The 25,601-nt window shown below is 38.5% G+C and overlaps 1 protein-coding gene across 2 annotated transcripts in view; it reads left to right on the plus strand.

The window, feature by feature from the left end:
- WWTR1 (WW domain containing transcription regulator 1) overlaps nucleotides 1–11,635 on the plus strand; it is an 84,021-nt gene extending 72,386 nt beyond the window's left edge. For both annotated transcript variants that reach the window (XM_075201889.1, XM_075201888.1), the window contains exons 4-6: nucleotides 4,962–5,095; nucleotides 5,569–5,681; nucleotides 6,568–11,635. In XM_075201889.1, coding sequence (XP_075057990.1) covers nucleotides 4,962–5,095; nucleotides 5,569–5,681; nucleotides 6,568–6,749 — 429 coding nt within the window. In that variant the 3' untranslated portion in view covers nucleotides 6,750–11,635. The remainder of the gene's footprint in view (nucleotides 1–4,961; nucleotides 5,096–5,568; nucleotides 5,682–6,567) is intronic.
- The last annotated feature ends 13,966 nt before the right edge of the window (nucleotides 11,636–25,601 follow it).

A 25,601-nucleotide genomic window follows, 5' to 3' on the forward strand; every position in this document is an offset into this window, starting at 1 on the left:
CTGGCAGTGCATCATGGGAGTTGTTATTCAGCATCCTCGATCTGCCAGTGCAGTCATCGGCCAACTACATCTCCCAGCGTACGCGCAAATTCATGTGTCATTGAACATATACACAGCAAATAGACTCAACAGGTGGCAAGGGAGTTTGGCATCTGTACTTTGAATAATGGGTGGCCAATTTGGGCGACGTTGGTTGAAATCATTTGCTATAGCACGAGTGCTTCGTTCTCCAGATATCAAGACAATCTCAACACGTTCTGTTCGTTGTGTTCGTGCCATTGTCATTAATGTCACTACCTGCAAAAGAAAGCTCAGTTACAACTTGAGAATGAACAGATATGTTAAAACAAAGAACACCATTGTTTTTCTTAGGAAATTCTGCATCGATATGATATGTCACATGACTACCTTCCCATTTAAAAAATTAGAGTTGCAGCCAAGATGGCCGACTTTAAGATGGCTGCCATACTGGCCAAATACCCTAAAAAGTTTTCCACTACAACCTAGATCATATGTGTAGACATTGGATTAAAATTTCCTCACTAATTTCCACTTTAAAAGGGTGTTTCCACACTTACGGACCACCGTGTGTGTGTTTGCATATATATATATATATATATATATATATATATATATATATATATATATATATATATATATATATATATATATATGTATATATATATATATATGTATATATATATATATATATATATATATATATATATATATATACATAAATATACATAAATATATATCTATATCTTCACAGCAAATTATGTGTAGACATGAAAATTATAGTTGACTTATACTGTGCTGTTAAAATAAGAAGAGGTGAAGCTGTGCTGTGTTTTGTTGGAGATGTTTAATTTAACCGGTGAACCCCTTTACCCCATGAACTGTCAGGAAAAGGTTCTGCGACGTGAGCACCGTATCACTTAATACTTTGTAGCAGCAAGTAGAATTTGAAAGGCACTTACAAATAATAAATAAAAAATGAATCCCAGCTGCTGCAGTGCCTAAAATAGAGGTCTAAAAAACTTGTTTGAACTTGTAAAGACCTGTAGAGCATTTTTATCTAACACATTCATGAAGCAAATTTACAGTGCAATTCAATGACACCAAGACATGTTCCCTGAGCCTGTACAGTTATTATTGACTTAAAGCTGCATAACCAGAAACAATCAGAAAGTGCTATCGTGTGTATGAACAATTCTTCGCTCTTCAGTTTATGTACTACATAATACCATAATTATTTGGATTAAAGGTGTGTTATTACACAAATGTCAATTCAAAGTAGAGCTTTGGAGCACTTTATACCATATTATAGGAGACACAGTTACCTAGAGTATAACACATTTTTGAGAGTACATCTGAGAGAGTAGGGAGCAACTGATTTTATCTAGTGACACTTAAATTGCTGTAAGTTTTAATTAAAAAAAAAATGATTATGATCCTAAAAGCACAGGATGTGTTATAGTAAAATGTACTTTTTGGATTGTCATTTTTTGGCTTACAAATTAAGGTTGTTATTAGTTCTCCTTAGTGTAATACAATAGTTTAGCAAGCTAACATTTTTGTTATTTAATATTTACTTTAATTGACAGTGATAAAAATAATGAAGGATCCAGCACCAGGACAGTGACTAAAATAATCTGTGACTGCCTCATCTGTTACTGCCAGCTGCAGCTTCAGAAGTCTGTCAATACAGGTGCCTTGTACATTTGTTTTTATTTTTATTTAAAGCCCATCCTTCCTTACTTGGTACTTGGGACAGCTGGTGTCAATCGGAGCAACATAAATAGTGGATAACCAGCATCCTCAATTTGCACGTTGTATTATTTTAAGAAAGCTCTTTTTAATCAGAGCTATAAATGCACAGTGTAAAACACAGAATCTCATGTATTAATATAGTATCCATAATCTAAATCTGGGGTTCTCAGCCTTTGGTTATGACCCCTTCCCCCTTTACATTGTTTATTTATTGTGAACCCTTTATGCGTTTCCATGTATCCCAAGTACCCACTAAAGGGTGTTGATTTATTCCATTAACCCATTAATACCGCTTTCATACTGCTGCCCAGGCAATATCCTGGGTATATGAATGAACCCGGGATATTGCCGGGGGACAGACGCTCCCCGGAGTCAAAATCCTGGGTAGACCGCGTTCATACTGAACACGGATCTGCCCGGGGTCTCCATGGCAACATCACAAGAGGAGCTCTGATTGACTCCTCTTGTGATGTTTGTTTGTTTTTTTGCTTTTCTTTTTACTTTAATATTGTGTCTGGTGAGACCCAGGTTGAAAAACCCTGGTTGCACCGTTCATAGTGCAGGCTTCCCGGGGCAGACCCGGGAATTACCCCACCAAAAGACCTAAAGACCTGGGTCTAATTCCCGGGTCTGATGATCTGGGACCATTCATACTTGACCCGGGTCGCCTGGGCTTACCCCGGCAAAATCCCAGGTTTTATTTATTCTTTACTAATACATTAAACAGTTGTTTTGAGTTTAATCTAACAGACTGAAATACCCCTTGAATGTACTCAGGGATGCATTTCACAGTTTAAGAAACCCTGATCTAAATGAACTGGGGAAGTGGGGTGATTTGATGTCATGTAAATACCCACGCATTTGTCCTCTCACCTGTTTTTGGTATTTGTTCCTTTCCCCTACTCCTTCTATCAGCCATTGTCTGTCACTTACTGTAATGTGAACGCAAGAAGCCTGAACGTATGACAGTGGATCTTCATCAAACACTCATGATTTTATTTTCATGTGTTCCATAGTCACACTGATTTCTCATTGAGTACTGACTGACATGTGGTTATTCATAAAGATCAATGATCCCTAAGTCATTGTTTATGGTGCTTTTACAATGCAGTGGACACATGGTACCACAAGCGGGTGAAAAATGCCCATATAACATAGCCTAGTTAGCAGAACAAGTATCTTCTCTAACTACCAACCATTATCATTATTCAACCAAAAGAACTTTGAATTCTCCAGGCATCAACATCAGATTGGTGGTGCGGTATTACGTCTTATCTTCATCTGCTGAGATATACAAACCACACATTACATTTGTTGTGCTAAGCGTAATTTGTCTTGTTATAACAGCTATAAGGTTGATGGCCTTTCTGCTAAGTAGGGCCTCTTACCAGCAGTGAGTATTATACGTCTTTGTTAGAATTTGATAACCGTAAAGAGCTTCTGGCTGTGTTTTGAGTGTCATTATATCACATGATGGAGAGTCAGATACCCAAGTATGTCCCCTCCAGTTATATAGGAGTTTGCATGAGACATATTACAAAGCTCTCCTGTGGAGCACCCACCCATAGATTGTCATCAGTTAGGATTACATGTAAATAATAGCTTTTCTTTTGTGAGACTGTCTGCCCAGGGCAGCTACGTCTAGTAAGGGGGTGTTCTTGGAGTGAAGCTGCTATAAGGGAAATTATTTTAAAATGAAAATTATTGGGAAGCAGCACAACGTTTACCGCTACTTTCTCGCAAAACAGCTAATCCATTTATTTAGGTTTTCATCTGCCTGTAGCTTGATTGGCGAGCGATACAAAGTAGATGTAAAAGTTGCAAAGTTGTGCTGAGTAATTTGTTTTGTTGGCTGCAATATTTATGAAATTATAAAAAAAAGATTGTTTAATTATCATCATGTGGAAGCAAAAGGGGCATATTTAATCTAGGGTGAGATAGATAGTGGAGTGTGGTAGTCAGTCTAGTAGCCTGTTTCTGTGTAGAAGTGGATACAATGGACCCGATTTAGAGATGGACGCAAAGTCCGTGTAAGAAGTGTAGGAGCGGGAGTGTGCCGCAGCTTGGTAGGGTATTACGAGTGGCAAGTAACCCCAGTTGCGTCCCACTCTTAATTCCCTATCGAGTGGCCAGCGGTTCCTGCCGCTAGCTAAAGCTTGCGCCACCTAATTCCTGCCGCACAGCTTTAGCCCTGTTTTGACGTGTGTTGCGTCTGCGCCTCACTGCGACTAGGATGTATTTACATGGTCACGCCTTCACAATTCCGTGTTCCTCCCATTCTCTTGTAGTGAGTCGCAAGCTGTCGCAAGTGGTAATTGCGTCCAAGATGCAGGCGGATTTGGTGCTTTCTGCACATGCGTGGTAGTGTTTTTTTGCTGGATGCACCTAAAACGGACTTTGCGCCGACTAGAAATGAGGTCTAATATATTTATCCTCCCCTGAACAGTTCTGTGATTGGCTGTAACTCGTGTATGCATTTCAGGACAGGAGAAATATACAATCACTTAGACATATTGAATATTGTTTATATAATTTTGTTATAGGTGTCAACATTGTGACTTTCTTCAAATAATATGTCAATATTTACTAATGGGAACAGAATCTGTTTTTATAGTTTCCGAAACAAGTATGAAAGTAAATACTCATAGAATTAACAATAAAAATTCTAGAGAATAATTAGTAACTGAATCTGGTTGTTGAGACAGATGGAATAATGATATCAATAAATGGGGCACAAGCTAGTGAGGTAAGAGAAGGAACACATGCATTTAAGCTCTCATGCTTCAGCACTTCCTCCTGCCATGAGTCATGTTTAGTCTCTATTGTGCAAGGTGGTTATACTTCTTCTACCATACCCGCCCTTTGGCTCCAGACTATTGGGGCAAGTGGAAACAATTTAAATATTGCATTTAACTCAGGTTCTGTTTAATTGGCATATTCAGATTGTGCCTGAAAGATGACTGCTTATTAACATAATGAGGTATAGAGCCAGTCAGCAGCCTGTAGGATGCTTTGCACGTTTTACAAAAATTGGCAGTATGATTAAAACACCTTACCCAGAGGGCTAAATAGGATTTCTTCTAAACATGTGATTATGTCTTCATCTATGCAGATTTTCTGATGTGAGAAAGCCATATCTGGTGCACGTGTGACCTAATTTCTCTACATGCGCTTTTATTTTCATCCAGGAAGCTGCGTTATGCCGACAACTTCCAATGGAGTCAGAGAGCATTGCCCCTGTTCAGAGCACAGTGAGCCCCCCTGCCATGACCCAGGATATGCGATCCATAACAAGCAATGGGTCTGACCCTTTCCTCAACAGGCAAGTTACTAAGAGCTACATTTTCATATTCTAGACGCCAGAGGAAAATTTTAGTGCAACTCTCATGTACACACAGTGGAGGTAGCCATATTGTTTACACACAGTGGAGACGGCCGTATTGTTTACACACAGTGGAGGCAGCCATATTGTTTACACACAGTGGAGATGGCCATATTGTTTACACACAGTGGAGACGGCCATATTGTTTACACACAGTGGAGACGGCCATATTGTTTACACACAGTGCAGACGGCCATGATGTGGCCAAGAGAGTATTCATGAGGATGTAGGCTATAAGTCTAGGAGCTAGTGAAGTGCTAGGGATAAGCTTAATGGGCCTTTGATGTCACTGGTTCCTAGTGAATTGATAGGCTGGATCCTGAGGAATATTGGGTCAGCCCACACAATGACTTTAGTCACATGAGCAGGATAAGATAATTATTCATCTCCATCTTATCTATTTTCCTCCACAGTGGCCCATACCACTCAAGAGAACAGAGCACAGACAGTGGCCTCGGCCTGGGATGTTATAGCATCTCGACAACACCTGAAGATTTTCTCAGCAATATGGATGAAATGGATACAGGTATAATATTAGCACAAGTACAGCAAACCTCTGATTTGACAGTAGTAGGTATATTTGCTAAACTGCAGGTTTGAAAAAGTGGAGATGTTGCATATAGCAATCAATCACATTCTAGCTGTTATTTTTTAGAATGCACTAAATAAATGAAAGATAGAATCTGATTGGTTGCTATAGGCAACATCTCCTCTTTTTCAAACCAGCAGTTTAGTAAAATTACCCCTAGGTGTTCCACTGATGTGTGCAACAGTTTATCACAGTGGTCATTTGTGTATTTTGTGAACCATGGGTGGCTTTTGAAAGTTATTTTTTGGTATCCTTTAAACAGTTGTCAACCATTTTGAAGTTGTGACTTAGCTGTCATTAATTTGGAGCAAGTCAGTGTTAAAATGGTGTAATAAACAAAACCATATTCATAAGCAAATTGTAAATCTAAAAACTAAGGCAAATCTTGCTTGAATCATTTCATTTTCAATGAAAATATGTCTCTCCTCTCATCCCTATTATGTCATTTCAACTTTTAATGACTTAATTTCAGTTCTTCTGACACATTGTTTTAAAAACAATGGCACTGTGATACATCAGTAGAAAAGCATTGCTCTAAACAACTACAAATAGTGATGATAATTTACTTGTTTTAATCCTTTGTTGCATTCACAAAGACTCAGGCTCATACAAGTGTGACTAAAGGGCAAGTATTATTGTGCCCATTGGGAGATGTAATCGTTTTAACGACCCGTTTGTTTGGCCTATCCAAAGTTTGACCAAACTAGCCAGGTAGTCATTCTTTCTATATTCATGCTAAACAAACAGAGCCACAAATGACCAAATCTGTCCTCTCTTCTTCTTAGAATTTCTTCAACATTTCAATGCCATGTTCTTTTTATAGGTGAAATTCTCGGCCAGCCAGCGCTGAATCTGAACCCACAAACGCGTTTTCCTGACTTTCTTGATGCTCTTCCTGGGACAAACGTCGACCTGGGGACACTGGAGTCTGAAGATTTGATTCCAAGTCTGAACGACGTGGAATGTGTGTTGAACAAAAATGACACCTACCTCACCTGGCTGTAAACGTTGGCGCTCAGGCTGCCCTGTCTGATCCTTTCCAACAACGTAGCTTTAATCTTTTTTCTCCTATGGAAATGTACGACGAGCCTCAGAAAGAGTTTGTCATACATGAGCTGCCATATTGACTCAAGCTGTATTAAGATAGCTAAACCGATCATTTTCTAAATCATATAACTTTGTTTATTAGTGTGTATATTTTTCTCTATATTTTATCACCACTTTGCCAAGGCTGTGATTATCTACAGCTAGCTGTGGCACACGAGGCCAGGTTTGCAGGTTACATTTCTGTATTCAGATCTGTAAATGGATGTCATTGTTTTTTTTGTTTTGTTTTTTAAGAAGAACTTAGGTTATGAGATACAAGCAGAGAATCAAATACAACCTGTCCAGTATATGTACACTTTATTTATAACTTTAGAGCTTAATACATTTAACCTTTTTTTAATATAAGCTTTAAGAAAATCATTGTAAGATTTGTGCTGGAAATAGAATAGAAAGTAGTTTTGCAGCCAAACTACCTAGAACGTTCTTTTCCTTTTTTTTTTCTTTTTAGTTTTTATGTTGTTGTTGTTGCCGAAGCACAAACCTTATGTTTAGAGTTGTTGTTCAGTATATTACTGTATAGCTTTTAGATGAAAATATGCTTCCAGTTTGAAAGTAGCAGTATGTTCAGTAATCGTAAAAAACACTACAATATTGACCAGTTTGGTACTAACTACCACTTTTCTTTTTTTACAATGTGATTACACTTTTTTACTGTTATTTTTAATGCATATTAGATTTTATTGTTTATTTTATTAAGCACTATTGTTTTTTTTTTAACTAATTGAAACTGACAAATTCAGTCTTTTTTATAACGTAAAGTAACACTATCTCTGACACTATCAAAGGGAGTATTTTGAATACAAATTGAAATATTGACACGTGTGGATTACTGAGAGCATAACACAATTGGAGGGTAATTAGGGAAATATAATCAGTTTATATATGATATATATCGGAACCCACTTTACATAGTTTTATTTCTTATGATTCTTATAAAGGTAAGATAAAAAAATATACTGTTTGTTTTTTTTTTGTTTTGTTTTGGACCTGCCCTTCCTACAGTGAACTGTTAATCGTTAGCCACAGTTGGAGGGGCAGGGATTATCTGCAATACATCGTATATTACGTTGGAGATGTGGGACTGAATGAGCATTGAGGGCACCAGTTAAACAGTTTAGTCACAAATGCAGATGACGTCCTAAAAATCCATAAATATTTTTGAATGAATATAATATTTATATAAAAAGACTAAGCTTTATTATTTTTAACTCTTTGAGTAAACGGATTTTTTAAAGGCATTATTGATCCGTGTCTCTTGCTGTGTAATCCACAAGAGATATTCTTTGCACTTACTGCAGGTGTATGGATTTTAGCCCTGTATGCGGTATTGCAGTACACCTCTTTGGCAGGATAGACCTCCTGTTTTACTTTGGGCAGATGAAGAATGATATAAATTCTAGAAGTGCAATGGCTGAAATCTTATGGGGTCAGATAGGGGTTTGGTGACGTGGGTACTGAAAGATAAGATGTATACTCATGGAGAAATAACAATTGCCATTAACAGATGCTGGTACTGTTGATTTATATTTAATAGTTTACCCAACTGTATTCAATATAAAAAGTGTGTGTAGCATTACATTATAAGGAAGTTCAACTTGAGACACATCGTATTCATCGAATGTGAGACACGGCGAAGTATTCAAAGTATATGCATTATGTGCACACATTGGAGACAGCCCTTTTGTGAGTGGAACAAGCAAATGATGAAATACACGACTCTGTCATGTCACTAGATGCTATTCAAGTGATAGGCTGTATTCCCATGAATGTTGGTTCAGCACAGAAAATGGCTGCCTCAATTGTATATAGCACCCCCTACAGCACCGATTATGAACTGCCGTAACATAATGGGACATGGTTGGGAAAAATTAGTGTGAGCTAAGAGGGTCGGGGCCGTGTTTAATTTTGTCCCATTAAATGTTTGGGGAGGGGTGGATTTGGCAATGGGTACACTGTAATTCCTGCAGCACTGCAATTTCTCTATTGTACGTATCATGATTTAAAAACAATGCATGTGTTTTAAGTACCAAAGCAGTGTTTCGAAATAGGCTGGTAATGATTTGTAGGTGAATAACTTGCAGAATTGATTGCTGAATAATAAAGTGTTAACTTGAGTATTGAGACTAGGAAGTAGTTTAAACAGTTGCTTATGGAAAGCGGGGAACAGCCGTAGGCTAGTGGAGATAATGACGTTTTTGACTCGTGAAAAAAAAAACAACTCCTGGCCATCTAGATTGACTCAGTCATTTATGAAATAAGCTTTGTTTATCAAATATTTGCTACTTCATTTTCTAACGTGTACTTTTATTACTTTTCTTTATTGGAATTACTGACAGGAGTTAACGTTTTTACAGCATGTTGCATGGATTTTAAGCAGTACAGATTTTGGAGGTTGAAATTGATAGGAAAGTTACTGAGGTCTATATAGCAATGAATTACAAGAGAGCTGAAGCATTTATAGTCGTGCAATATGAGATGTCCTTAAATAAGTCTGAGATCATTTACAGTATGCTTGGCTCAAGCTTAGATGCAGTCTGGTACGTTTCCTGCTGTACACCAACAGCATGAGGGACATTTCTACCTTGACAACCAACAGAACAACATACAAGTCAAATAACAACTCAGGAGATGCCACATTGCATTAAAGAAGTGAATGAGAAAAACATAATAGTTGTTGTGGCTCTATTATTACTGTTCCTCATGTTATACAAGGTCGGCAGGAATAGTTATTGTGCATCCATACAATATGCATTATCTATTTGCAATTGGCATACAGTGCTTTTCTTTTTTTGTGTAACTGGGCCAGTTTGGTTAAAACTCATACCAGGGTGCAAATTTATCAAGCTGCGGGTTTGAAAAAGTGGAGATGTTGCCTATAGCAACCAATCAGATTCTAGTTATCATTTTGTAGAATGTACTAAATAAATGATAACTAGAGTCTGATTGGTTGTTATAGGCAACATCTCCCCTTTTTCAAACCTGCAGCTTGATAAATTTCCCCCCAGATCTTAACATGTTTGGCCAGCTGTACCATGTGATGCCACCACATAGAAATTTGTTTTGACACTTGCATGGACATTGGAAATGAGTTTCTCTTATCCATTGGAGGATACACAGGGTTAATATCATATCTCTTTACCTCCACACTATCTGCATTTTCCTCAGGTCACTTACTCTACCACCTCCTGTTCTAAGCAGTAAAACGTTATTTGAGTTACAGTACGTCAGGGTGGTGTTAAGTGTTGATTGCTGAATTGTACATCTTGCAGATGGGCGTGCTTTGTAGAAGGGTAGCATTACGTTCACAACCATCCAGCACTGAATGTTCCCACCAATGCCAGCTGCATACAATCCTTTTAAACCAGCAATGCTTTTTTTCTACCAGACTGTGAATTATGTACGTTTATGTGTGCCTACCTCCCTCTTTATCAACTGTCTGATGAAAGCACAGGCCAAAGCTAGTGGTATAAAGAAAGTAGCGTTACAAGGAGGGTGATGTAAATGGAATATATATGCTGTACTGCATATTGTTGGTAATAGTATAACAAGGTAGTACAGTGCAAGGGACCGTATTTTTCACAGCATATAGTCTGTGTATGGAACATACTTTGTATTTCATATACTGAGTAAATATATGAAGATCCCAGCTACAGGGTGCTTAGAATTAGCAAGCAAATTTGGAATTTTTTTCCATGCTTTTTTATTATTGATTGTATTGAAGTTACCGTACATTGAAAGAACACTGTTAGGTGATACAAAATGGAGCCTCTCCCCTAATTCTTTAATTGGAACTCAGCTCATTGACATTGTCCATTCATTTGTGAACAATTTACCACAACAAGTGGTAGAGGAACTTTATTTGTAAATATATTTTTTCCAGATAATTGTATAAAATTGTTTAAAATTCCCTGGAACACAATCACTGATAAGTTTACCAAAAGGTTTGCTTTCAGAATCAATGAGGAATACTGCTCTCCTACTTTTTGGAAACATGACCGTTACCACAAAAGGATTTGACTAAACATGTTAAGATCTGATTACTGGTAACCAAATTAGCCAATGCATTGCATCTCCTGTTCATAAAACAGTATTGTTTTCTTTCCATATACTTTTATGTATAATGTAACTGATGAACACTACAAATAGTGTGTTTGATGTTCAACACTACAAATGAAGTTTAAATATAAATCACATGATCTAATATCAGATCCTAGTTGCTGAGTAGCTCGGCACACCTCTGTGTTTATTTAATAGCATGCTGCAATGTGCACTAATGTCCTGTAAACTCTACTACCAATAAGATCTTAGGTTTTATCTGTACTAGAAAAATGACAGCAATGATTTGATTGGTTGCTAGGGGTTACAGCACATTGCATCATGTCATGTGCCTGAACACTAGATTCTCAAAAAACACTATGGACGCCATTTTGCAGCCCTGTGCTGATTGGCACTACATCAGTGCAGTGTTCTTTACCTACTTTGATATAATTAAATTAAATAATGTTTTTTTTGTATCATGTAATATTAGACACTACAATTAATCAACAAAAATGTTGTACTATGTGCCATCCTTTTATGTACTTTATAATCCAAGTGATCGTTTTGTTTGTCTGAATGTTCTGCATATGAACGTATGCTGCCTATGAAGCTGAGGGCCGCATGGATGGAATAAATAGCAAATACTCATTGTATTTCTTTTCTCTGTTTATACCATCTTATTGAAATTATTAGCCGACTCTGCTTCTCTGTTTGGCCAACTATGCAATAAACCCTCCAGAAAGTAATTTTGCCTTGTTTGTTCGGTTATTTACTTTTACCACAGTGTGTATATATATATGTGTGTAATGTCTCTTATCAGGGGGATCAGAAGTCTGAGTGAGTGGGATCTTCTGTCAGAGATCCCTATGGTAGCCATAGCAACCAATCAGCAATTAGCTTTGTATGATCTAGTAGTATAGTTAAACAATCTAAAGTCAGTGTCTGATTGGGTGCTATGTTTTTTTTTCCAACATTTGAACTTTGCCAGTAAATAACCCTGGGAGTATGTTTCCATGTACCCGAGAGTGAGCCCACCACACACAAAGAGGCCAGCATACCCAACCAAATTGTCTTAATTGATGTTACACTTTAAAGTGGCCATCTCAATATGTAGATTGACTATAATAATATAATATACTGATATTAAGTACATAATAATAGAACCTATACTGGACTGGATGAAGTGAATCCTGGTGCCCAGTGACGTGCTAAGTACCAGCCTTGATGGCTATAGACAGAAGTAGTTGCAGCTGGATGTATCCTCAGAGCTATAAATAGGTGTCATTTGGGGAAAAACACACCTTAACATTTAGGCACGTTGTAAGACAGCAACGATAATGGTTACTTACATGTTAGAGAAATTCAGAAATCAATAGTATTTAAAGGTAGTACTGAGCACTAGTGGATTACATGACAGCAAGATGTTAATTACTTGTATTACTAGTATGACCACAACTTCACGGTTACGAACTCCCATTCAAGTCATTAAAACTCTCATCATCTAGATCAGTGATGGGCCACAGACGGCCTTAGCAGGCCCTCCCATGTGGCCCCTGAAGTGTATCAGGTTGCCTGACGCTGAACTAGATTATATACAATTAACACTCGGGTCCATCTCTCCCTGAAATTGTTTTTACAGATATTACATTATTTTACATTGAAAGCTCTTGTATACATGTACTTATGGTGAATTCTCATAAATGTGTGAAACATTTCAAAATTAATACAGTGTTTGTGTGGTCTTGAGCTTGCCTTAAGATGGCCACACACATAGTGATTATTTGGACGATTGAGATGAAATTAGCCCAAAATCATCTTGTGACAACTACAGATGACCACAAATTATCTGTTCAGTGCTGAATAATTTCCCAGCTGAAAATGCAGTCTGCTGGTGATGGCTAAGTGTTCACTGACCACACCAATAGTACACTGCAAGATTTGGTCAAACAACCACATCTGTCCAATATAACATGACACAATCTCCTCCCTGCCACCCCAAACAAAAGGGAAGGACATCTTAGTGTGAATCATTAGCCATTTAAAATGTGATCTATATATTATATGAATCCCCATGAACGAGCTACTGTACCTCTCCTTTCCAAATGGTTCACTTAGACCCAGATGTATTTGTATTGTGTATTGATACAATGCTGATCACAACAGATTTAAAAGTGTTGTCATGTTAGCTTCTGTATATAGAACCAATTCATATCTATGGTTATTACTTATATTTACAGTAACTACTAAATTGGTGCAAACCAGAATGAACCTATAAAAATAGACTGTTCATACAGCTGGCATGTGGAAAACTGGATCCTTGTCATCTACAGTCATATTCTATTGTGTGTCCTTTACCTGCATCACACATAGTGCATCCTTTATTTACTTCTATGTATTCCAATATCAGCCCTATAACAAATATATGACCCATCTAGTCTTTCATTCATACATAGTTTAATCTCGGCATTGTTAAATCCCCTTTTATGTTGTTTTTGCAACTACATCTGTTGGAATCATGAGCAAAACATTGACAATTCTTTAAGCAAAATTGCGTTCATTATTACTATTGATATTACCCATACTTGCCAACTTTTTTTTTTTTTCTTCCGGGAGATGCCGGCTGGGACGTGGGCGTGCAGGGGGCGGGGCTGCGAAATCGCGTCATTTTGGCCCCGCCCCCGTGACGGAATGACGCAAATCGCGTCATTTTACAGTGGGGGCGGGGCTAAACGCCGCGATTCCGGGTGAATCGCGGCGTTTAAACTAAATTTTTCCCCCTTCCTATCAGGGAGATTGCCACACTCGTCCGGGAGACTCTCGCAAAATGCGGGAGTCTCCCGGACAATGCGGGAGAGTTGGCAAGTATGATATTACCATGTAATTATAAGGCATCACACATGGTCCACAGCGCCTTATAAGAGCATAAAGCAAAAATTATATTGCATTACAAAACATTACACAATGACAGACAGCAACAAATTGCAGAAACAAACAGCAGCAAGATACAAGATAGGGCAGAGCATCTCACTACAACCTAATGAAACAAGCAGAAACGAGTTGTGGTCAGAAGACTAGTTCAGATAAGATAGCGGACAGAACAGTGAACAAGTCAGCGCGAGTTGAGCCTGTGCCAGGAGTGTGGGTACAGCAAGCAGGAAAAGAGCAGCTGATGTAGGTTTGGAGATTAGGGAGGCATGAGGGGGCTGCGAGCTCAGGGAGGAGGTGCAGACATAGGTGTGCTGGTATCATGGCTGGGGGCCCTGCTAGTGAGACAGAGATGGTGAAACTGGACTTGAGTAGGTGGGATGCAGAGAGAGTAGGTTAGCTGGCTTGTGGGACAGAGGAGATATTATTGTTGTTAATAAATAGAGAGAGGGGAGGAGGACAGGGGGCTCTGGAGGGGGGGGGACAACTAGTGTTAGACAAGTTTGAGAAAGCACTGGGACATGCAAGAGGAGATAGCAGATAGACAACTGCGGGGGTATGGGTGAGCAGCGAAGTATCTTCTACTCATGCGTATTGAAGCTCCAAACATGGCTTCATGTCACATGTGTCAACCCCAGGCAGGGAGACGCCAAATGATCTAGCACCGCCCTGAACACAGAACTGTAATGTTCACTGTTATGCTCCGGCCCTCGTGCATGCTCAGAAGAGTGGATAACGCGCAGATTGTCCGTAGACCTTATTAGGAGAGTTCCTGGTAGGCTGATGATCCTCACCATAAAGTTATGGAGATGTTTGGGGCTGGGATGGGCTGGTCCTGACCCTAATTTAATTATTTGGGATGGCATCTTTGTAAGTTGGACCGCACACTGTCGGTTGCTTTAGGAAGGCAGCGTATGACAATTTACACAGGCAGCTCTGCCTATTGGTGTGTACTTGTGTATTCCTGCCTCTGCAGACTCTCTATTCTCCTCCCCATCCTCCCAGTGGCTCCCTCCATTGGCCGGGACTTTCCTTCATTGGCATGGTCCCAGCACAGGAAGGCAGAATGCTGAATTCAATGGTTCTGGCTAAAGGTGTACTAACACTGCCAGCTTTTTGTTGGTCCCGCCTATATGAGGCCACTTTCAGAATTATTTCCAGGGCCACTTGAAGTTCACAATCCGCCCCTGGTTAATGGACATAGTTATGCTACGAGGTCCAGGGATGGCGTGTTTTGCAAAAATTTGTTTTGTAACATTTCAATAACACATTGACACAATTCATACTATCAATTTCAAGCTATTTCGCTCTGAAATGTAAATAACATTTGTGAGCAGTGCAATCCACTGTAGACAGTTCTATACAGACATCCCTTCCTTTACCACAACCCAGCAGACTCAGACAACTTTCTTAGAAAAGAGCATTTCCATCCCAGACACACAAAAAATAGTATCGTTTACGGCTCTGGAATATATTACTTCCACATAAACCACAGACCAAGATGAACTCCTGTAAAGTCTAAGGCATCTAATGCAGCCAAAGACCAAACCCAAGGTTACAGACATTCCATGCCAAGCGAAAACCAACAAAGTAATTGTATAATAAATCAAAAGTTATATATATCTTAAATCATAAGTGTTTATATATTCTACTACATCCAATAAGAGGCAATTACATTTACATTGTATATGGAAGAACTAGTTACATGTGAACATTCAGTCCTGCATGCCATGTAGAGATTCAGTCACACTGTCTGGGACTAGTTATAGTAACAACAAACACCCAGTTCCATTGAAGCAGTGGGAAATGTTTGTGTGGGATAAAGACTGGAAAATATAATTATTTTATTTCATGTCTTGATAGGAATGCAGACATGAGTTTTATTCAACTTATGCAAATGCACGGAGACCATATAGTACTTCAATCACCTCTACAAGTATAGCGATGGCAGTAGAGGGAGAAAGCCATTAACTAATTCAACATACTTGTTATTAACTTCTCTGCTGTTCTCTTGTTTTCCTGCTGTCTCCTCCCTGTGCTTTTATTTCCACTGAGAAGCAATGTCGCCATCTATCTGTGGACTATGATTTAACACCCACAGTAACATGTTAGTCACATGCCCACTGAAAGCATCAACACTGTAATGTGTCAAGTGCTATATAAATTTGCACTCATTCCACTTTTCCTAGTTAAGGTACAGATACAGTGTAGTGTTTCGTGGGCATACATTTATGTATGTATATTTTTATGTGTATAATAAAAATACAATAGAAATGTGAATATTATTGTTTTCAGTTATGTTTTATGTTTTTACGTTCTTTCACATACTTACACTTACCTTACATTTAATGTTATTTGTTATAAGTTACTTTTTTTAATTCCCAAATGTTTTTTATTATTAGGGACACTGACTTTGAGACAAAATTATGGGGACAATAATATTACATTATATAATGTGGACATATTATTTAATATCTTAAGTACCCACTATTATTAATTTATTATCCTAACTAATAATTATTTACTATTCTAAGGGAGCACTAATAATGATTTATTATCCTAAGAGGGCACTAATAATTATTTATTATCCTAAGGGGGCACTAATAATTATTTATTATTCTAAGGGAGCACTAATTATTTATTATCCTAAGGGGACACTAATAATTATGTATTAACCTATGGAGGCACTAATAATTATGTATTAACCTATGGGGGCACTAATAATTATTAGTCTAAAGCAGTGGATTCCAAACTTTTTCAGTTCAAGTTGCACCCTTAGGGCCTCCAAAAAATTTTCAAGGCACCCCTAAGCCAAAATAATTACCAAGTAGTCCCCCACCTTGCTTACCACTGGCCTTTGCTAAGACACCCCTGTGAGATTGCCGAGGCACCCCAGGGAGCCTAGGCACACAGTTTGGGAACCACTTGTCTAAGGGAAGGGGCATTGCTAGGTATTGATTATATTAATGGGTAACTATTAATTATTAAAATACTAAGGGATCCAACTCTCTGTTTTATCCTGGTACCAGGGGCAACAGGAGGTGTCCAGTGCCACTTAACATTGGGCTTGTCATTTCTAGGTGCAAAAATTTTCGTGTCCCACTCCTAGAGGACCAGGACGATTCTGAGTAGCACTGGGCTGGAAGCTAATGTATGGATTATTGATAAAAGTGTATTTAATATTTCCTTTGTCGTGTTGTAATAAGTTTATACATTGTGAGGCTTTCCCGTTCATGTAGCATAAATGATGAACATTTGCACAGTACATGCCCACAAAGGCATATGCACACATTCAGAGTTGTTTGGAGTTGACACTAGCGCATACTTACCAACTCTCCCGGAATGTCCGGGAGACTCCCACATTTCGCGAGAGTCTCACGGACTCCCGGTAGAGTGTGGCAATCTCCCGGATCTGGAGAAGTGGGCAGAATTAGGTCCAAAACGCCACGATTCACCGGGAATCGCGGCGTTTGGCCCAGCCCCTGCTGTAAAATGACGCGTTTTGCGTCATTATGTCACGGGGGCGGGGCCAAAATGACACAATTTTCGGAGCCCCGCACCCTGCACGCCCACCTTCACCAGAAGGCTCCCGGATCGTACTTGCCATAGTTTGGCAAGTATGCACTAGCGCCTCCTTGTGACTGGAGAGGTGAAACAGGTAAGTGGTGGTGAACGTAGTTACAGTACAGTAAGAACATGTTCACGCAAATGCGGTTAAGGCAGACCAGCACAGAGACACATATATGCCTGTCAGGAGCTGTATCTTTTGCACCTGCTAGAGGGCAGGGGCAAATACACCCTGATGATGATAACAGTCGCCAGCACTAGCTTGTGACTTCTAATTGGCTGAATGCTAATTCACATCTGAAGCTGATAGGGGCTTTCTTCATCAGTCATGCACATATTAAAGGATGTTGTGGTCATCTTTTAAGAATTTTTTTTTTTGTTACACAAGAATATCTGCTGTTTTATATCACGCCTACTAGCCAATGTGTTTTTCACTATCAAAACAAATGTTAAGATTTTCTTGTGCTATGACCTGGTTGTGTATTTGCGTATGTGGGTGTATGTATGCCTGAAATCTGGACACATCCGGCAATGCGTGTGACTCAGAATATGTCCGTAAATACACTATTTTTACAGACTTTTTTTTTGTGTAAATTACGCCTGACTCAGCATCAGGCCCTGTATTTATGTGTTGGGTTGTCAAGATGTAAATTATTTTTATACAAAATTTTTAACATATATAATTAAAAAATAAATCACCTTACACAACCTATACTGCACAAAATCACATGAATGCTAATAAATGCTATATAATGTGCTAAATATATATAAAACAATCTTATAAAAAAATCCCTCAACATATCTGTGATACATAATTTATAATAATATAAATAATTTCAAGCGAACAGGGAATAAACTTTGTATGTAACCTAATGAATAAGGGCCTACATCAAAATGATATCTGAACAGTATGAAAGGAACAATGTGTACTACACCCACATGCTATAAACACATTCATAGAGAAAGCTGGACAGGTAATTCCCATTCCCCACAGGGTAATGTTTCGGTGAACATAGCATTTAACTTCTTTATTTACATTGTTACTACAATTATTGTTCCTGTAAATTATTTTATATAGGCCCTTATATGCATTATTCGGACTACAACATTAAATACACTCATGAGCCTTGAAGACAGCAGAAATACTCTATAACACCATGTCGCTAGCTATTTGTTGCCATGGGGCGCTGACAGTATCAGACTGTCCAGCTGAGGTATTCCTCGGTGGGCCCTGATTCTTGATAGCCCGTCCCCTTCATTGGTGGGGCGGAGCAGTGAACAGTTGTTTTTGTTTTGGCGGGGGGGGGGGGGGGGTTACCTGTCTAAAGTGCATGAGGCTCCCTAACAACCCCTTTGCAGCTGTTATGTCCTCACTATAACTTTCATTTGGCCTGAATATAATCAGACAGACAGCATAACCACTCCCACTTTAATGTTGTATATTCATGTAGTTAAGAACGTATAATTCAAGTGGCAAAACTGTAATACAGAAATTTTGAAATATGTTTACAACATTAACAGATACAATGTAATGCAAACATGAAAAACATGGCAAAAGTGCATAACTAGGGAGTAATCTTACCATCGATGCTGTGCTAAGGGGAGAGAAATACTGCACCTCTTACTTCTAAGCATGTAATATCTAAAATGGAGACCTCCTGTAATTTCCATGATGCACCTAAAACTAAACTACAGAGGCCCTGAGAGTTCAGTTTTAAGCTAATATCAGACTGGCCACTAGGTGGAGTTTACACAGAATACATGCATATGTAAATATACAAATGCTGAAGACATAACAGCAGCGCATGGTATTAGGTGAGCCCCAGTCATTGGTTTCCCAGGTGGGCCCTTCATGTCCCAGTCTGACACTGGGCGCTGAGTGGGCCCGTATGTGGAGACGTGGCTTTGGATTTCCAGGGGTGTGTGGTAAAAACTTGTCCCAGAAGTGTCTGGAGAGTCATGGTGGTGGATGAATATAGGATCGATAATAAAAATAGCAAAATATTGATTTATATATAAACACAAAATTATATATATTATGAAATAAATTATGAGTCAATCTAATTTAGAAATGTATAGTTTGAGAAAACGTGAGAGATGATGGTGATATATATATAAAAATTACAAAGATGGAAGAGGCAATAGAATATAGGATGAGGGTGAGGATGATGACAGTGTAGATTGCAGGTGGTGAGATCTAGCTGAGAGAAGGGAGCTAGCTGATGCTGGAATGCTTATTAATATTTTGGGTATAATGGAATGTTGGCAATTTTATGTTTTTCTACAGTAAATTTTCACCTTTATTAGAGAGGGGTTTTTTTATTTAAAAAGGTAAAAAAAAAAATTATTTTTTTTTTACCATTTTTGTTTTGTACATATTTGTTAAAGAGAATTCTGTAATGGTGGATTCCAGCAGGGATGCAATTAATATTGTGTGAGGATGATGATGACAATAACATATTGCCACTGTAGAGTTTATTGACAGCACTGTTAGCTTAGCTGCCTTAAGCCCATTGTTAGCTTGTTTTGTGGGGGGTCCAAACAAACCAAGCACTTCAGACACAAAAGTGTCACTCTTTGTCGCTGAAATGCTTGGTTTGTTAAACTGTTCATGTCCTTTTTAAGATTCAACATAAGGGTGGGTTGGAGAGCCCAAGGACAATTCCATCTTGCACCACTTTTTTTTCCTGACACTGCTGTTTGGCACCGGCAATGTTTCCTAGATGTGATAGAAACTGCTGTGTGTTTGTGCCATTGCTCTAACCAGTCTCTTACTGCAGTCTTACAGTAACAGCACTGTTAGCTTAGCTGCCATAAGCCCATTGTTAGCGTGTTTTGTGGGGGGCCCAAACAAACCAAGCACTTCAGACACAAAAGTGGCACTGCTTGTCGCTGAAGTGCTTGCTTTGTTAAACTGTACATGTCCTGTTTCTGTGTGAGTTTGTTAAAGCTTTTTAACATATGGGTGGGACAATTCCATCTTTCACCACTTTTCTTCTCTGCCACTGCTGTGTGGCAATGTTACCTAGATGTGCTATGAACTGCTTTCTGTTTGTGTCGTTGCTCTGTCGCTTACCATCCAGCCAGCTCGCTGCAGTCTTTGTCCAAAAGTGTAAGTAAGTAATATTGTGACCTGTGAAGTTGTCAAAATTGACTGGAAATGACTGGAAATTAGTGCTATTGAGGTTAATAATAATGTAGGAACAAAAAAAAGAACAAAATTATGTGATTTTAGCATATTTTAGCAATTTTTCTAAAATATCCAAAACAAAAACCAAAAAATGATAGGACGGTTTTGCCAAAACATGAACTTAATACAGATCTAAAACAAAAACCAAAACACAGGGGTCAGTGAACATCTCTACTTATATTGCTGGCCAGGTAGCCAAATAAAGCACTACGGAATTTGCTGGTGCTATATAAATAAATGATGATAACTGTTCTCTTTAACGAAGTTGCCAGACAAAAGTATTGCTGATAAACGAGCATAGAGATTCCTCTTTCAACTTAATTCCTGGGATCACCTCTGTATAAGAAGCATTTACTGTTTAATATCACATAGTACGTTGTATGATTGGGTATACATCAGTGTTTTAACACTGCTATCTGGTGGATACTATTGAAAATAACTTTCAAAAAGTATCAAAGTGTCTCAACCTTCTATAGAATAGTAACAGTGCTGTTACTCAGTCTCATGTATACCATCTGGCATCTTTTAACATAATTTCGAGGAGTTTTTTTCCTGACACGTTATTCCAGGAAACCCTCCACAGCCTCCTACAGACATTGTCTTTGTTCTGTTACTTGTAATCCCTCTTTTCTAACCAGATATTTTCTCTCAATTTCACCCCCCAGCCCCTCCCTATTTCATTTACCTCTCATTACTCTCTTCCTCTTTCCCAATCCTTATTTTCTTTCCTAGTTCCCAGGAAAGTTCCAGGAAACCACATAGAAATTTTGCAGAGGACTGAGATCTCTTACAAGTCTAGTGAAGAAAACCTCCTAGCAAGACTTCACTCTTGAATCAGGCAACCCGTGCTCCCTTCAAGCTATTGCTTAAAGGAGTATTTCTTATTCCAATTCTCTTTTCTTTGTGTTGGTGCATAGGTAAGATAATATCACTGCAGCTTCTTAGGAATACTCTTTACATTTACTCTTATTGCTTTTATTAGTCCCAGAGACAGGCTCCCATAAATCTGAATGGTGTTTTGGGAGTTAGACAATAACTTCTAATCAAAAGGATTATAATATTCTTGGGCTGCTGTTTGTCTTATAGTTTTACATTTCTACGAATTGCTTATCTCATTACCGCTTCTTCTCAATTTACCACACATACAAATCATAAATAATTACCATGTAGTTATTTCATTTAATTAGGGAGAGTTAATATCACCTTAATCAACATGATTTAGTTAATATTGCATTTCTTGGTGACACCAAACAATCTTACATGATATACCCCTTAAGGGTACAGACAGATTTAATTACAAACAAGCTGCAATTAGATCTTCTGCTAAATTAGATATTGTTCAAATGGGGAAACAAAAATAAAACCCAGGTTAACAGACTCCACCCTCCCTAACTCTTTCACAAAGCTCTATTAACCCAACAAGCGAAAGCATCCCTCTAAGTCCAGTGGCGCACGCAGGGGGGGTTTCTGAGTCTCTAGAAACCCCCCCCCCCTGCGCTAACTAAGTGGCCACTGTCCTATACAGCAGCCGCGGCGCTGTCAAAGAAGCGTCCGCGGTGGTGCTGTATTGTATAGCACCGACGCGGACGCTTCTTAGACAGCGTTGCGGCTGCTGTATAGGACAGCGCTGCCGAAACGGAGCTGCTGCGCATGTGCGGGCAAATTCTCCGACTTACTAGGATACTGCTCTCACGAAAATATCTGAAAATTCTGCCAGAATTTGTGCTATAGAGCAGAGCATCAGTGATATAGAATATACCCAAACACAACAGCATATTAGACAAATACAACACTTCACAGAAAAAAAAATTGCCCTTTTCAACTTTCTTGATCAATACTTATTCTTGGCTGTAAACCATACTTGCCTACTTTTGCAGGCAGCTTTCCGGGAGGGGGTCCGTCGAGGGGAGTGTGGCCACGCGCGGGGCACCGTTAGGCTCCGCCCCGGCAATCTCAGGCAATTTTAGCCAATCGCAACAGGGGGCGGGGCCACAAGGACGTGTTTAGCCCCGCCCCCCGCCATCTTCAACAACGCTGAAATCTGGATCCGGGATTTTTGACTGCTCTCTCAGGAGTCCAGGAGAATTCATAAAAATTTGTAAGTCTCCCGGACATTCCGGGAGAGTAGGCAACTATGCTTTAAACCTACAAGGGGAAATAGAAAGCCCACAAATAGAGAGAGCCCATTGTATGGGACAAGAAAGAGAAGGAAATCTAAAAGTCACAGCAAGATTTTTGGACTGTAAAGTAAAATATAAAATCCTAACAGCCTATAGACAGGCCAAGCAATTGCAAGTAAATGGCAAGAAAATTGTAATCATTCAGGATCTGTAAATATCTAGCTGACAGCTGTCTGCGTATTGTAGTATTCTACACTGCCAAGCTTGGGGTAGTAGATAATGGTCAAAGCCAGAGACAGCTTCCCGTCACTTTCATACCGTAACTTTGTAACTTTTTCACCGGTGTCACCAGTAAGTCGTACTAGACCACCAACATTAACTTTAAACAAATTATTGCATTCATTGAATTAAAATGTTGAGGAAGGGAGGGAATTTGATAATCTGATAAATGTTTGATATACGTTCTTCTTACATGAGTAATACAACAATTAATGTTTTTAAAAACAGTTTTTCTCTTTATTTTCTTCTTTATGTTCACTAACTTATTCATAGGTACCCCTGGAATGAAAGCCAGGACTTCCCCAATATTTGGTTTTGAAAATGTAGTTCAGTAGGTTTGTCTGATATTTTAATGTTACCAATGCTAGTTGATTTTGATACAGCTCAGATTGCAGTTTATTGTCAGGAGCCACCATGAAAGGAACACAACACCGTGTCTGCTGGATTTCTGGGACGAGAGGCACCTTTTGGATGAACACATCACCTAATGACCATCTAAATGATGTAATAGGCTAGCCATGCTACCCATTAATGACATTCACAAACAGCTCTCTCATACTCCATCCCTTACTGTAGCCTAATGGAATGTAGGTGGTTTATATTCAGCAATAAAAAGAAAGAGGATGACAACATATCTCAAAAGACCTAATGCTGACATAGCTTTTTGATAAGAAACACCCCAGAAGGACGGAGATGGATCTACTCTTAGAGCAAACTGGGCAGGGGATTGCAGATCATCATCTTACCAAATGAAATCCAGGGGTGTTACTATAGTGTTAGCTCAACATCTGCAGAACACAATACTAAAAATCCCCCTCTGACCATAGCGGATGCTACTTACTCTTAAACATCCAAATTCATGACATTAAATAAACATTACTAAACTTGTATGCCCTGAATGCCAAAACATTTTCTCACAAATATCACAATTGCTACTACAGAGAGATTAATTTAATCTTGTAGTGAGAGGGGACTTCAATCAGGTAGATGATTCCTCCCTTGATAAATCCGCCTCTCTGAATACACCTAGGGCTAGATTTACTAAACTGCGGGTTTGAAAAAGTGAAGATGTTGCCTATAGCAACCAATCAGATTCTAGCTGTCATTTATTTAGTGCATTCTACAAAATGACAGCTAGAATCTGATTGGTTGCTATAGGCAACATCTCTACTTTTTCAAACCTGCAGTTTAGTAAATATACCCCCTAGACTCCAGATCGAAGACAGATATTTAGGATTAAGCAGCCTATAGCTTGATAGATCTTTGGAGGATTTTTAACCAACCAGAAAATAGTTTACGTCCTTTCTCTTGTGTTATTTCTTAAAATAACATAGTTTAATGACTGAAGTTAGTGACTCTAAATTTGGTGATATCTTGATCTCAGACCATGATTTGATCCCACTCACAATTTTGGGTGCCTTTATGTATACCACAAACCTGCACTTAGTAGTTTCCTTCTTAATTATGCTGATCCAAGAAATTCCAGCAATCCATTAAAAATAAATGGTTTGAATTCCAAGGTGTTAATATTGAACATTAGGATGACCCAATTTTGTTTTGGTAAACCTGTAAGGCAGTTTTAAATATCCATATTATTACATACATCTCTAATTACAAGTAAATGAACAGGAAAAATATAATTCCCTTCAGCAGCATATGACTTCTTGTTATAACAAATATGTATCTCACGACTGTTTTAATGAATACAAACAAGCATGGTAATTATTAGAGAGCTTTCTACTGTCATGAGTGAAACTCCGAATTGACTTCACCAAGAATTAATTTTTCAGACGGGATAACTGTGCAGGTAAAATCCTTGCAAACATGAGCAAAACAACTAAAAGCAGCCATTAAAAAAGATGAACAAGACAAGCTCCTCACGCCCTTAGAAGACATTGCAAAACTATTCCACAAATATTTGTCCACATTATATACAGAACAGCCCAATGATCCACAATTAAGGAAAAAACCTCTCAGATAAAACCAAACTTCCTGTGTTAAGCTCAAAACAAAGAAACTTGAACAAAAACTGACCCTAAGCTTAGACAAATAACCTGGACCGGATGGCTTTACATCTGAATATTACATAAGTCTCCAAATAGACAAAACACCTGCACTACTGGAACTATATTGTCACATTCATAGAACAAAATCAGTAAACCTTAACTTTAATAAAGCATTTACAATTTTAATATTAAAAGCAGAGACTTTAAACTACTGGCTAACATTATGCCTATAGGCTTACAGTCTATTCTCCCAACATTGTTAAATGACTACCAACTAGGATTGGTAACAGGGCATCTTTCAGTGAAAGGAATACATACAGCTATCTCTGCAGTTCCATCTACTTCATTACAATCATCGTCAACTAATAAATTACTGAGTCTGGACACCCACAAGGTGTTCAATACAATATCCTGGTCATACATGGATGAAATGCTCAAATGAAGATCATTCCTCTGACTTGATAGGATTCTTCTGTAACATACCAGCTACCTTCTTATTTATAAATTGGCACATAGGGGAACCAGTACCTATGTCACAGGGTACACATCAAGGGATCCCATGTCACCCCTACTTTTAAATTTTGTGCTGGTTCCTATGCGTAGTCTTACAATCTTGGTCTATATT

The sequence above is a fragment of the Mixophyes fleayi genome, chromosome 3, assembly GCF_038048845.1.
Source record: "Mixophyes fleayi isolate aMixFle1 chromosome 3, aMixFle1.hap1, whole genome shotgun sequence".
NCBI lineage: Eukaryota > Metazoa > Chordata > Amphibia > Anura > Limnodynastidae > Mixophyes > Mixophyes fleayi.